This window comes from Scyliorhinus torazame, chromosome 2, assembly GCF_047496885.1.
Source record: "Scyliorhinus torazame isolate Kashiwa2021f chromosome 2, sScyTor2.1, whole genome shotgun sequence".
Taxonomy (NCBI): Eukaryota; Metazoa; Chordata; class Chondrichthyes; order Carcharhiniformes; family Scyliorhinidae; genus Scyliorhinus; species Scyliorhinus torazame.
In genome coordinates, this window is record NC_092708.1 from 355,816,667 (window position 1) to 355,832,357 (window position 15,691).

Genomic DNA, 15,691 nt, shown 5'->3' on the forward strand with positions numbered 1-15,691 from the left:
GGCCCACTTCAGGACCCTCTCCTTCATCTGATAGCTGTGAAAACATGCTATCACTGCTCGTGGTGGCTCATTCACCGGAACAACCGGTGGGCCCAATCCAGCTCGATCGGGAGGACATGATCCTCCTCCCCCTCCCCCATTAACTTCAGAAACATTACTTTGTTCTGGCTGGTGTCAAACTTGAAGTATTGTTGGAACTGCAATTATCCAGGCAAGTGGGTATTCCATTACACCTTCTGTGGGCAGCACGGTAGCACAGTGGCTAGCATTGTGGCTTCACAGCACCAGGGTCCTAGGTTCGATTCCCCGCTGGGTCACTGTCTGTGCAGAGTCTGCACGTTCTCCCCGTGTCTGCGTGGGTTTCCTCCGGGTGCTCCGGTTTCCTCCCACAGTCCAAAGACAGGTGGATTGGCCATGCTAAATTGCCCTTGGTGTCCAAATAAAGGTTAGGAGGGGTTATCGGGTTACGGGGATAGGATGGAAGTGAGGGTTTAAGTGGGTCGGTGCAGACTCGATGGGCCAATGGCCTCCTGCACTGTATGTGCTATGTTCTGACTCCCTAGTGTTTGTCCAACCCACAATGATGAGTCACTTATTGCAGCATACCCAGCTTCTGATCTTGCAGCAACAGTATTTGTGTCGAATCAAATTAAGTTTCCGTTTAAGGGTGACACCCAAGATGTAAATGTTGAGGGATTTAATGGTTCTAATACTATTGAATGTCAAGAGGCGGTGGTTAGATTCTGTGATAGTCATCGCTTGGCACTTGTGTAGAATGAATGTTACTGGCCACTTACCAGCCCAAGCCTGAATGCTGACCTGATCATGCAGGTACATACCATTTAATTATCTGAGGAGTTCCAAATGGGACTAGGATCGGCGAAAATTGCCAATTCTGACTATATTTTGGAGATAAGGGGCACTATCTTCCCAAAAGGGAACAAAGTTCCCGAGCGAGCGGGTTTAGCCACGTGTTTCCCAGCATTCGCAGTGCTGAACAACGTATGGCTATTCAACACTGCTCGCTTTGAATAAGGGGCCTAAACGGAGAATGCTGTCCAGGTAGCGCATAGCCCCGTTTTTTATAATGCGGAGCTCCGCTCGCTGGAACTCCCCGTTGTAGCGCGAGAGCAGGATGCCGTTTATAAATGGCATCCCGATCTCCGATACCCCCAAAAATATTCCCGACCTCTCCCCAGCAACATGGGAGGGTCCCCCAGCCCGATCGCATGCATGCAAAACATGCCTTGGCAGTGCCAACCTGGCACCCTGGCAGTGCCCTGCCAGCTGACAGTGCCATCTGGGCATCTTGGTAGTCCCAAGTGGTACCAACAGTGCCAGGGCCTCCGATCCCCTTGGAGACTCCCACGAGTGCTGTTCCGTCTGTCCCGGTTTGTGGGGACCAGTACCAAACAGCGCTCCCCCGAGGTCTCTGAGGCGAAGGGATTGAATCCCAAAGCCTTGGGTACCTTGGGGATCTGTACATTAGAGTAAGGCTTACTGCCACTGTCTCGCTCTGATATGCAGATTTGCCAAAATCTGGTCCCACCTATTGTGGGCGGGATTCCACTTGCAACATCTCGCGAAATTGCGTTGAATCTGGTGAAGCGTTGTGAGCCGGGTAAATCCCGGGAGTGGGGTCTCCCGGCATTTGCCGGCCATGCTGCGCCGCGGCAAGCTGCTTTTCTGCCGCAGCGTGTCCGGATGATCGCGCCCAAGGTCATTGACAATATACAACATTCTACTTGCGCAACCTTTTCACATTCACAACCTCTTCACATTATCCATTAAGTGATTATATATAGTGCAGGGAAATTATGTTTACTTTATGGTGGTCCGTGCAGGAATGGAGGTTCAAGCAGCTGAAGATATTTGGTCCTATAACACAACCCTGAGGAATTCCTGCAGCCATATCCCTGGGCAGAGATGACAGGCTTCACAATAGTCAACCACCTTTTCTTTTTTTGTGATAGGCATCTGTAAATTTGCCTGACTGCCTCTTTGCCTCGTTTCTTCTGCTGAAACCTCATCCCTGCCTTTTTTTACTTCCAGACTTCATTATTCTAATGTACCCTCATTGTACCACATTGTATCCTCTAAACTGGAGTTAAAACTCGCACCACACCCTGTTCATCCATTACCCCTGTGTTTGCTGACCTGCATTGGCGCCTGGTTAAGCAATGCCTTGATTTTTAAAAAGAAAAATTCTCATCCTTGTTTTCAAATTCTTCCATGATCTGGTCCTCCCCTATTTCTCTCATCTACAACTCAGCAATCCTGCTTGGTATACCTTGCCTCCAGTAGCTGGTGAGTATTCAAGGCATTAAATAGGTGAGCAAGTAAGTGATTGGTGAAAGATTTCAGCTCTCTAAATGAGGGGCAGTAGTTTAAATCCATACTGGAAGAATAAGTATTGCATTACATTTGTAGCTTAACAAGTTACTTAGCTATAGAAAATAGTTCAGTGCTATTCCTAAACTTGAAGCCTAATTCGCTTAATATAAAGATGGCAGGGCATGTGATGTGTTGCAGCTAGTGAGTTGTTGGGGGACACCAGTATGATCCACATCTTCAGTAGTAAGTGCCTTCAGCTCGAGGAATATCGGCCGAGAGTTCAACGTTTGTGATGCGACAGGGAGGGGTAAAGTTCCTGGACACAATTTGGTCCTGAAGGCAGTCATGTGCCTTATACTAGGCACTTGTGATTTGGTCTATGGTTGGGGACAGGTGGGTGTGATGTAAGTGAGGCAAGTATGGAAATCCAGAAAGTAGCAATGGAGGAACCTTGACATCTGCAATTGTCCAATAGGTTGGAGGCTAATCTAGCTTGTTGGGACTGCAAGATGGATAGGTAAACTGACCACAGTCAACAATGGCAGAGAGCCTTTTGAGTGGGCGATGTAAAAAGGAAGTTGTAGTAGGAGACAATATCGTTCGGGGGATAGATTTGGTTCTTTGCAGACGAGAGCCTGAGTCCCCAAGGCTGCGTTGCCTGGCTAGTGCCAGTGTTAAGGACATCTCTTCCAGAATAGAGAGAAACTTGGAGCACGAGGGGTAGGGTCCAGTTGTCTGGTGCACTTGGGTACCAGTGGCAAAGGTAGGATTGAAAAAGAGATTCTGTTGAGATAATGAGCAGCTAGGAGCTAAATTAAAAAGCAAAACCGCAAAGGTACTAATCTCTGGATTACTACCTGAGCCACAAGCAACTAGGCATAGGATAAATAAGATCAGAGAATTTAATGTGTGGTTCAATGGTGTGGGAGAAATGGGATTTTAATTCATGGGACAGTCGTACCAGTACTGGGGAAAGAGGGAGCTGTACTGTTTTGATGGTCTTCACCTGAACCACCCTGGAACGTGAGTCATATAACCAGGGCTATAAAGAGGGCATTAAACTAAATAGTCGGTTTGGGCGGTGAGGGGGGTGGGTGGTGTTCATGTTGAGGGGGTATTGCAGAAGTTAAAGGACGAGGCAATAGTGCAGCGTGTGATACAGTTCATGGTAACCAGAATGTACCCGGAAGGGACCGAGCATACAAGTAATCGGAGTGCACCAACAAATATGGAAACACTTAGAGAGAAGGAGTTCAGCTGAAGGGAAAGTTGGAAATTCAAAGATAAAAGTTGAGACAATGAAGAATAGCGATTTGGGTAAAGAGAAGCAGAATAGGACAGAGTTTAATGGTAATAATGCATCAGAGAATACGGTCCATGCAGGGAAGAAAAATAGTTGCTTTATCTGAATGTATGGAACATCTGCACAAAGTTAGATGAACTGGTGGCACAATCAGATGCACGGACTTTGAGCAGATCACTATCTTGATTGTATGACCAACACCCTTAATAAACCCCTCATGTTTTACAAAAATCAAGCACCGCCATACCATTTCTCTTTGCGGTAACAAAGCAATACAACACAGGTATGAGGGGAGAACTGGCTACGGTTAATTGGGTAAATAGACTAAAAGAAATAGCGGTAAATAGTGAGAAATATTAAAAGAAACAATTTTAAATATTCAACAAATTTACATTCCATTGAGAATCAAAAACTAGTAGAGAAAGACCCTACTGTGGCTTTGAGGATAAGGATGTATTAGATTATAATGTTGCAAAGAATAGTAGTAAATCTGAGGATTGGGCACATTTTATGAACCAGAAAAGCGCGACCAAAAAGTTTATTAAAAGAGGAAAATAAATGACAGTAAACTATCCAGGAAAAAAAATTGTTTGAGGTTTTACAAAAAAGGAAGAAAGTACCAGAAGTAAACATTGGTTCCTTCAAAGCAGAGGCAGACAAAATTATGGGAATGAGCAATTGGCAGGAACATTGAACAAATATTTTGTGCCTGTCTTCACAGAATGCACAAATTGCATACTAGAAACTGAGGGTAACCTAGATGCTAAAGAGTGAGGAAATTAAGGTAATTAGCGTCACTACTGAGAAACCAGAAGGACTAAAATCCCTCAATTCTCCAGACCAGTTGGTCAAAATCCAAGGGTTTTAAAAAAGATAGCTGCAGTGATAGTCGATGCGCTGTCTATGAATTTCCAAAAATTCCCTAGATCCTGGAACGATCCCAACAGTTTGGAAATTAGTAGTAATTCTACAATTCAAGAAAGGAGGGAGAGCAAAAACAACAGATGACATCAGTCATTTAGAAAATGCTAAAATCTATTATTAAGGAAGTCTTAATGAAGCACCCCTAGTATGATTAGAACGAGTCAACATGGTGTTTACAAAAGGGAAATCCTGTTTGAAAATGTAGTAACTAGAAGGGTAGATAATGGGGAACTAATAGGTGTAGTGCACTTGGATTTCCAAAGGGCAGTTGATAAGGTGCTTCACAAGAGAAGGGCTCATGGAGTTGGGGATGATGTATTAATGGATTGATTAACAGGCAGGGAGCAGAGTCCGCATAAATGAGACATTTTCAAGTTGGCAGACTATGACTAATCTAGCGTCACAGGGATCAGTGCTGGGTCCTCTAACTGTTACAATCAATAATAATGGGTCATCATTTCCCCCATGTAGTATTGGAGGGGTACCCCAAAGATACTTTGGATCCCTCTTGGAATCTCCCAGTTAAGTATTTACACAGCAATTGACCAGAGGTGCTAACTTCCCCTGGACAATTGTATTGCACTGTGAACCATCCGACAAAGCAATTTGGGTGGTTCCACCAGGGTTACGCTAATAGTTACAGAAAAAGGTAGAAGAAATAAATCCACTTCTAACTTCTGCGTACCTATTTGAAACACCCAGACCAGTCCCCACAGGACTCCCCTCTGTGGTGATATGCCTATAGGCAATATCATAGATGGATGGTGTGTGACCTCCAACCAGTAGGTGGCGGTGCAGATACACCATGTGGTCTCAAGACCGTGGTCATGTGACCAGGGGCTCCCATATAAGTGGAGACACATCTGGCCATCATCAGATGGTTGTAGGAGATGGTAGTAAGACATGCAAGTGAACAGTCATGTTAGATTTAGTTCCAGAGGAGTACAAAGAAACACCATGATAACATGCTCTGTAACAGATCGCTATCTTACCACGTGTGATTCAATAAAGATCCTGGCTTGGACAAGTCAAGGTTTTTGGTGGATTCCTTTGCAAGGCATAGAAGACCAAACACAATACCCTCGACCCCCAGACCTGCACAGAACATAATTCCAGCATCTTGAGAAGCCCGGACTTTCTTTTGCTCTTGATGTCTGTGTATTTAGGTGGCTAGGTTGCACGCTTTGGCATTCCCTCCCTATACCTCTCTGCCTCTTCATCTTGCTTTCTTCCTATGCAACATTCTTTAAAACCTAACTCTTTGACCAATCTTTTGGTCATCTAACCCAATATCTTCCTGTATGGCTTTGTGTCAAAGTTGTCGTGGAGACATAGAGGTTTATTGCACAAAAGCGCCCTTTGGCCCATCGCGTCTGCATCAGTTAAAAACAACCATCTAACTATTCTAATGTCGTTTTCCAGCACTTGGCACATATCTTGTATGCCTTGGCTTCGCAAGTGCACATCTAAATACTTTTTATATGTTATGAGGGTCTCCGCCTCCACCACTCTTTTCAGGCAGTGAGTTCCGGCAGGCGGGGCGGGGGGGGGGGGGGTTCCTCACATTCCCTTTAAACCTCTTGTTCCTTACCTTAAATCTATGCCCCCGGTCACTGATCCCTTCACCAAGGGAAAAATATTCTTCCTGTCTACTCTTATCAATGCACCATATAATTTTATACATCTCAATCATGTTCCCCCTCTGCTCCAAGGAAAACAACCCCAGTCTATACAATCTCTCTTCATAACTAGAAACCCTCAGGCCAGGCAACATCCTGGTATCTGCACCCTTCCAGTTCTATCGCATCCATCCTGTAATTCTATAATTGCACACAATTTTCTAGTTGTGGCCTAACAAACATTTTATACAGTTCCAGCATTAGTTCCCTGCCGTTAAATTCTATGCCGCAGCTAATAAAGGCAAGTATACATATGCCTTCTTAAAACCACAATATCCACCTGCTCAGTTACCTTAAGGGACCAGTGTACATGCACACCAAAGCCCCTCTGATCTTTGGTACTTGCCAGGGTCCTGCCATTCATCATGTATTCCCCTTGCCTTGTTTGTCCTACTTGAATGCATCACCTCACACTTATCCAGATTGAATTCCATTTGCCACGGATCAGCTCAACTGTCCAGGGTGTCTATATCCTCATGTATCTAAGGCTATCCTTACTTTCCACCCCACCAATTTTCGTATCTTACTGATCAACTCTCCTATATTCAAGTCTAAATATCAATCTCCCATGTGGGACCTTGGAAAAGCCTTGTTGAAGTTCATGTTTGAGTACATCAAATGCATTGCCCTCATCTACACACCTGGTCACCTCTTTGAAAAATTCAATCAAGTTGATCAGACATGACCTCCCTTTAACAAAACCATGCTGACTGTTCTTGATTATTCCCTGCCTCTCTAAATGCAGATTATTCTGTGTCTCAGAATTGCTTCCAATAGTTTCCCCACCACTAAGATTAGACTGACTAGTCAGTAGTTTCCTGGTTTATCACTTCCTCCCTTTTTGAATAATGATTACACATTGGCTGCCCTCCAGTCCTCCGGCACCTCTCCTGTGGCCAGAGAGGAATTGAAAATTATTGCCAACGCCTCTGCTATTTCCTCCTTGCCTCACTCAACAGCCTGGGTTAAATTTCATCTGGCCCTGGAGATTTGTCTACTATTTAACCTGCCAGACCACTTAGAACCTCCTCTCTGTCCATATTAATTATATGACTCCAGCCAGTGGAGGGGTTCCCTTCCTCTTCACCCCCCCCCAAAGGTTTCATTGTATTCAATGTTACTCGTATTCCTTGAAGCCAGATTCTGTCAAGGCAGTCACTCGTTCATCACCTCCTGGAATTCACTTTATCTGTATGCCAACCAAGGCTACAATGAGGTTTGAGTGCTCCACCAAATGTCACATCAGTCACACAGACAATGACCCATCGATTTGCTGCTGATTGATTTCAAGTTGGCAGTGCAGTAATTTTCCGGGATGGATTTGTCCTGCTTTTCTTGAACGTGATTTGGGTGGGCAGTTTTCCGCTTTGTTATAAGGAAGAGAGGGTCAGGTGGATTTCATAGAGAATTTTTAAAGCTCAGAATGCAAGATTATTTCATAGAATTTACAGTGCAGAAGGAGGCCAGTCGGCCCATCGAGTGCACCGGCTCTTGGAAAGAGCACCCTACCCAAGGTAAACACCTCCACCCTATCCCCATAACCCAGTAACCCCACCCAACACTAAGGGCAATTTTGGACACTAAGGGCAATTTATCATGGCCAATCCACCTAACCTGCACATCTTTGGACTGTGGGAGGAAACCGGAGCACCCAGAGGAAACCCACGCAGACACGGGGAGGATGTGCAGACTCCGCACAGACAGTGACCCAAGCCGGAATCGAACCTGGGACCCTGGAGCTGTGAAGCAATTGTGCTAACCACAATGCTGCCGTGCTGCCCACTCAATATTATAGCACTCAATATTCCAAATTGTGGGAAAGAAGGTGTCATTCGAGGCGTCGAGCATTGTGGCAGATAATGGCGGTAGGTACATAATGGTAAGTGGTAAGTTGCAGGGAGAGAGGGTGGTACTGGTCAATGTGTATGCTCCGAACTGGGACGATGCGGGTTTTAAGCGGCGTATGTTGGGTCGGATCCCAGACTTGGAGGTGGGGGGCCTGATAATGGGGGGAGACTTTAACACGGTGTTGGATCCGGCACTGGATCGCTCCAGGTCTAGGATAGGTAGGAAGCCGGCGGTGGCTAAGGTGCTGAGGGGGCACCTCCATGCCAATGGTGTAACTGTACATGAATGGCTTGGCTAGAGGTATGGCTGATTCTCGAGCACAACTCTTTATCACTGGAGCTAGAATTTTCCTGGGGCCTACTGGCTTTTGCTGTCCTCCGTGTGCGTGGCTGTTGTTTTGATGTCTCAGAGTGAAATGACTTCCCTGAAAACTGGTTTCTAGGGAATTCCTCGAGTATGGCGACATGGATCATCTACTCTGCACATCTGGCTGAAGGTAGTTGCAAATAATTCAGACATGTGAGCATAGAGATTGCCAAAAAGTTGACATTGTGGCAGTGATCGTGCATGATCTTAGAGTTGTCACTTAACTTACTGATGCCATTTGTTTAACTTAGGAGTCCGTGGTATCTTAATGGACAGATCCTCCTCCTCATTACCGTTGTCTGTGTTGTTCTGCCTCTTGCTCTGCTCCCTAAAATAGGTAATTGTTTTGCTTTATTTTATTTCCATATACAGAGATATTGACACTCAGAAATTGATATTTCTTTTGATAACCATTCCGTTTCCAATGATACCGTACCATGATAAAGTATTATTATTTTAAATACTGTACAACTGGCTTATTGTATTGAACATTCTAAATGGAGAGGGGTGGGAGTGAGCGACTACCCTAATTTAAAATTTTCATACTGTAGGCTCTCCATTTGTTAAATTTATATGCCACAAGATATAACGGTAACTGTTAATCCAAGATATTTTTGTTTTTACTATGTGAATAAATGTTACTTCTGCACTGCAATTCCTTACCGGCATGGAATGAGTGACAGATTGATAACCAATTACTTTTGTTTCTTTTGTGTCTTTATCCTAATGATGATTAAATTTCAACATCCCTGTTTGGAATTTGGAAAGGGAATAAAATTAGGTGGAAATAATCCAGTGATTCAGAAGACGCAGCTCAGCAACTCAGTCCTTGCATCTCCCTGGGTCCTGATTCATTACTGTCTGATGTGTGATTACAATACTGTCACAGGTCAAATTTCTGTTCCTTTTTTGCTGGTGATCAATACGTTTGTATGTAAAAGGTGTGTTTTCTTTCCCTCAGTGGTTGCCCCATTTAAATAATGTCCAGCAGTAAACTTTTATGTGAGTTTAAAAACAAAGGATGCTATTTATATCTCACAATTGCCCTGGAATTTAAAAAGTAAAGTCTCAATTACTGAACTCCTTCACACAAAGATTATATACAGTTGCAATTTTTGATTTTCAGTCTCTTTCATGTCAGGCCTGTAGTTTCTTCAGAGTTGATGCTTTAGTTGAAGTGAAGGTTCTGTAAAGCCGCGGATTCTCAGTAAGCTGAGGCATCTTGTAGTCTGATTTCCAGGAGGTTGGTTCTCAGGCGAACTTTGTGTTGGAACAGGTTAGTGGGAGGAGCAGTCTTTCTCCGATTTTCAAGGTATTGCCATTCATTCCCATGTCTGCTTAAATCAGTGTTTTTTCAAACTTTTTTTTTCTCCCAGGACCCACTTTTACCTGCCGGCCGACCTTCACAACACATCATTTTCGATTATCTTTAATTTGACTTGTGAGCTTGCTTGGTGCCCACAATCTAAGACCAATCAGCTTCACAGGTGGAGAGGGCAATGCACATATCAGGTGTAGAGTTTAGCCAGTTCCTTTGTGCTGTCTTCATCTTTGTGAGGACGGAAATTCCAACTTGGCACATGTAGGTCGTTATGAAAGGCAATAGCAACAAAATGCTTGTTTCATTCCGCACTGGACACTCCTCAGATGCTACTCCAGAATGCTGACAGCTTCAATGACTTGGTGTTTTTAATGTGCTATCACAGGTAAGGCGCAGAAGTTCAGTCACTTCATTTGGAGTCAGCTGTAAGTTAATAATTGACTCTTAAAGGATTTTTCACCCACCTCTTCTCTTTCAAAATTTGAAACATCTCCTCTGGAAAGAAGCAACAAAACTGCAGCCAGATGCAACTGGATAAGGCTTGCTTATCTATTGACAGTTCCTACACAACGCTGTTTTCTTCGATGTGTTGTAGCAGTGTAGGGAACATGTAGTAGTTTTGGCTTTGTTCTTGCACTTGCCAAACTTTCAATGACTTTTTGAAAAGCATCTATTTCTTTACAGTGTGAAAAGCAATCATCGTCCTTTGCAATTTGACGTTCAGTTCATTTAGAATTGAAAAGACATAGTTAGCATCCAACTCTCATTTGCCTGTTCTTCCCTGCATATAACAAATGGGCTTGTCTGGTTTGCAGTGGCACAATTAACAAAGCCATACCTCAAGAAATCATCTATTTTACTGCTTTGTTCTTGATTTCAGTTTCTTCTTTGTAGGCCATTCAGCAGAGGCCTTGAAGCTCTGTATACAACTTACACTAGCACTGCTTTGTCCTGCCTTGGACTCTCTTATGCAGCCTTCTCCCGCTGATTCAGTTGTGAGATCCTGGCTTGTTTATGCCTCTGGCCCTCTCTCTTCCTTATAACAAAATGATCCATCTTCAGTTCTTCACAGTCCTGTTGCCTTGCTATCAGCTAGAAAATGGAGGAATCTCTCTTCCGTGATTTCACACCAAAAGCACGGGCATACAGGGTGGGTAACATGCGTGTACAGGTCAGGCACGTGACCTGCTTTCTGCCGCCGCTTTTGGCAGGAAGACTGCATTGTTCACATTTAAAAGACTGGTTGCAGCCAGGAAAGCCGGTTGTGACTGTTGGGTGCTTCTCCACGATCAGGAGGGCTGCGACCGATCGCTCCGTGACCCTCCCAACACTCGCTCACGATCCGCAGTTTAAAATACCCTGATTTAGATGACTCTTAGCTGGTTCAGTGGCTTTCTGGTGGAACTCTGTCTGCAGAACAGTGTCTGCTGTTTTTAAAAACAAAGTCTGTTTATCTTATCACGTGACTTGTACAAGTTGAAAGTCCTTTTCCATTAATGTGGGTGTTGGGTTTATACACCGTGTTGTGGATTTCACACTTTGAGAGTTTGTATCCAATTATTCTGTTTTAAGAAGGGAAGGAGGCAGAAGGCGGGAAATTATAGGCCGGTTAGCCTGACTTCGGTCATTGGTATATTTTAGAGTCCATTATTAAAGATGAGATCGCGGAGTACTTGGAAGTGCAAGATAAAATAGGACTGAGTCAGCGCGGCTTCGTCAAGGGGAGGTCATGTCTGACAAATCTGTTAGATTTCTTTGAGGAGCTAACAAGGAAGTTGGACAAGGGAGAATCAGTGGACGTGATTTATTTAGATTTCCAGAAGGCCTTTGACAAGGTGCTACATAGGAGACTGTTAAATAAATTAAGAGCCCATGGTGTTCAGGGTAAGATCATGGCATGGATAGAGGATTTGCTGACTGGCAGAAGGCAGAGAGTGGGGATATGGGGTCTTTTTCAGGATGGCAGCCGGTGACTAGTGGTATACCTCCGGGGTCAGTGCTAGGACCACCACTTTTCACAATATACATTAATGATCTGGAGGAAGGAATTGAAGGCACTGTTGCTACGTTTGCAGATGGTACAAAAATCTGTAAAGGGACAGGTAGTATTGAGGAAGCTGGTGGGCATCAAAAGGACTTGGACAGGCTAGGAGAGTGGGCAAAGAAGTGGCAGATGGAATAAAATGTGGAAAAGTGTGAGGTTATGCACTTTGGAAGGAGAAATGGAGGCATAGACTATTTTATAAATGGGAAATTGCTTAGGAAATCAGGAGCACAAAGGGACTTGGGAGTCCTTGTTCATGATTCTCTTAATGTTAACGTGCAGGTTCAGTCGGCAGTTAGGAAGGTTATGGGGAGAAGGCAGGAGAATTGGGATGAGAAAAATATCAGCCATGATTGAATGGCGGAGCAGACCCGATGGGCAAAGTGGCCTCATTCTGCTCCTATGTCTTTTGGTTTTATGGTCTTATTCTCATCTCTCCACCTGCCCCCACTAATCATTATCTTGTCTATCCAAAAATTCAAATCACTGTTACCAGAATTCTTCAGTTAGCAAGGTTTTTAAAACCCCATTTTGCCAACAGAGTTTAAACTGCATCTTGTTTGAAAGAATTGTTCCCTCCAGCCAGCTTGCTCTAAACTCCAAACAGAACTACACACACACAATGTACTCCCTATAATTAATTTATTGTTCACGCTTTTTCCTTTTTCCTATTGTTTTTCTTCCAGGGAACTTGGCCAGGTGATCAGTTACTGGAAGCAAGCTGCTTTATCAGAAATCATCCCCCAGAGATATCTATTTCCCAACATAAAAGATTGGTTTGTCCCCAAAAGCGCATGGGCTACCACAAAGGTGTATTGTGCAGTGTATATCCAAAACCAATATCCGAGGAAGCCAACTTGGCTTTTCCACACTGTAAAGGGATTATAACGTTTGTTGAGGCATGTCCTTGTTGAGAAATATAGGTGATGAGCCAAAGCCTATTGATAAGCATGAAAAAAGTAGGACTTGGGTGTGAGAAGTGACATGTTAACAAATTGCTTAGAGATTATGAACGGAGGGAAAGGCTGTGTGAAATAATTAGTTCCATCGACTTGATTCTAAAGCAGAATGAATTAGGACTCAGTTGCTGAATCTTAATTTCGACATTGGGAGAATTAAGGTTGCCAGATTTGGTTAGAGTCATTCCTGATGAATTGACAATGTGATAACCCGAACACGTCAAAACATCTAACACCCAACAAAATGTGTTGAAGGGTACCACTGTCTAATAATCCTCCGTTGAAGAATCTTCCTCCTCCTTCCTTATTTATTCCTGTATAAATTCTTGGAATGCCACAAGTATAACTTTGTTCACTTTTTGCCACAGTAAGGATCCCAGGTCTCAACCCCTGGCTAATCCTTCTTACGCCCTTTACACTCACCACTTTGCTACCACTGCTCCTGTCTCTGGGAAATTCTGACCCCAGGGCCTCTCTATAGCCCCCATTCCAGACTCTGTCTCTTTCCTCTTCACAACTCCTCATCAAGGACTCTATTCCACAATCTCCTATTCTTCAGTCTTTCTGTATAGTGCATCACAGATGTCTGGAAAATGTAAATAGCTGGCCTCCTAGGCTGCTAAGGACAGCCCTTAGGATAGCAAACACTTGATCATTCCAAGGGGAAGGTTCAGTTCTGATGATGTTGCTACCACAGCTACATTCAACTAGTGATTTGCCTTTTTGTTTATAAAACACTAAATATGATTTTTAAATAGAAGTGTTAATTTCACATACTGAGCCATGTTAATGCCAAAATCCCTAATATTACGCTTCTTCGATAAATGTAGCTTGGGTTTACAATCGGACTTTTTACAGGTAGTTTCTGCTTGAGTGGAAGTGCAATCAGTTAATGTTTTTCATAGTGACGAGTGACTTGGACTCCAGATCTGTTGTTTTTTCTGCCTCAATGTCTTATCATAAATCAATTTTTGATTGGTTCACCCTCCTCCCTCGTCCTTAACACAAAATGATAGACGACTAGCAAACACTTGGGGAAAATCTTTATTCCAAATGTGTTCCTCATAGTATTCTTCATTGAACCATAAAGAAATCAGCGTTGCAAACATATAAACCTAGGACAGAATTTAATGGAAAAAATAAGCTAATTTGTGGTGAGTTTTGCAGGGCGTTTCCCATGCGGTGAGTTCGCCAACACTATCAAACGATACTTAGTCACTTTTTTGGGCCCTGGGAGTTTCTCTCCGGTTTAGTCCACACTTCAAATTTTTTTTCAGCACAGGGGAGCTGACCGAGATCGGGCCACCATTTTGAAAGGGTTCCCCGATTTCTCAGCGAGCTTGTGGGTCCCCCCCCTACTCAAGTGAGAACCTCTTCAGGGCCCCTACTTACCTACCCTGCAACCCCACCCTCCACCCTCTTGTCATGGGCATGGCCTCCCTCTGGTTCTGACCTTGGCAGTGCCATCTAGGCCAAGGTTCTAGCCTAGCAGTGCCAAGGTGCCCGTGTTCCAGGGGGAGGGCCAGGGTGCCATCCTAATGACCTAGGGGCCTCTGATGGCCCGGGTGATCCACCACCGAGTGCTGGTCCACGTTTGTGTGAACCAGTACTGAACGGCACCCGGCTGCAGCCTCGCTGGGGAGGCTGTACATCCTGGGAGGCCATTAGAATCTGGGTAAGCTCGTCTAAGTAGGTTTTAAAACTACTTGGGTGTGTGCCGTTTGGTCACACCCCCTTTGGATGGGATTCTGATTTTGACGCCTCGCAGGACTTTGGTGTATCCCATGGGGCATAAAGGCTGCCGGGAAGCCCGCAAGAGCGGGTTGTGGACTTACCCATTCGCTTAGGAAAATGTGGGTAGTGAGAGAATCACATGACGTGTGTTTTGAGTGTATGTCATTATTTCCGATCACGCCCATAGCAAATGGCTGCTAATTTGCCAAATATACCAGTAGATGTTTTTGCATGTGCAACTGTTATGTGCTCGGTGTGCTCTTTTTTTTTTTGTTTGTGGGGGCAGTGAAATGGAATACTTGCAAGTATAGCTCGTTCTTGCCCATGAGGTTATAGAAAATAATTCCTTCATGTAAACTATTGTGGAATATGTTTTTTCCCCCTCGTCCATGTTTTTACTTGGGACTTCCTAATACTCACTTTATTATTTTCAGAGTTCCTTGGTTACACAAGTGGTTTGTCCATCTTGTTCATGGTCTACTTTGCCATTGTGGTGAGTGTAATTTCACATTGTTACCTTTTTAATACTGTTAAATGGGTTGTAATGTTTAGGATGGTTGGTCATGTGATTAATCCAGTAGGTGCCAATACATATTCTGCAAATTTGAATGTGATTTATCAGTACTTTTTGACCGCCAATACACTGCATTGTAGTTTTAGTGGAGAAAATTAAAATAAGACATGGACATCAATTGAAGAACATTTTGGGCGGGATTCTCCCTTCTGGGGACTAAACCCCACGCCGGCGGGAAAAACAGCGCTAACTACTCCGGTGTCAACAGCCCCGAAGTGAGGAATTCTCCAATTTTCGCGGGTAGTTTGATGCCGGAGTGGTTGGCGCCGCTCCAGCCGGCGCGAGTTAGTGCATGCACGGAACGGCCGGCGTGATCTCGCACATGCGCACACTGGCCGGCGTATTTCCGCGCATGCGCGGGGGTTCTCTCCTCCACCCTGGCCCCCGGGCAATATGGCGGAGCCCTACAGGGGCCCAGCGCAGAGAAAAGAAGGCCCCACGGAAAAAGCCCGCCCGCAGGATCGGTAGGCCCCGATCGCGGGCCAGGCCATCATGGGGTCAGATAGCCTGCGCCCCCCCCCAGGACCGCCCCGCACACTTACCTGCCAGGTCCCACTGTGCGTGAGGTGAGTAATTCATGCCGGTGGGACTGGCCAAAACTGGAT

The 15,691-nt window shown here is 44.6% G+C and overlaps 1 protein-coding gene across 1 annotated transcript in view; it reads left to right on the forward strand.

Annotated features, from left to right (window-relative positions):
* Positions 1–15,691, forward strand: part of slc38a6 (solute carrier family 38 member 6) — an 86,520-nt gene that overhangs the window by 41,928 nt on the left and 28,901 nt on the right. Inside the window, exons 7-8 of the mRNA XM_072491897.1 lie at positions 8,706–8,791; positions 14,947–15,005. Coding sequence (XP_072347998.1) covers positions 8,706–8,791; positions 14,947–15,005 — 145 coding nt within the window. The remainder of the gene's footprint in view (positions 1–8,705; positions 8,792–14,946; positions 15,006–15,691) is intronic.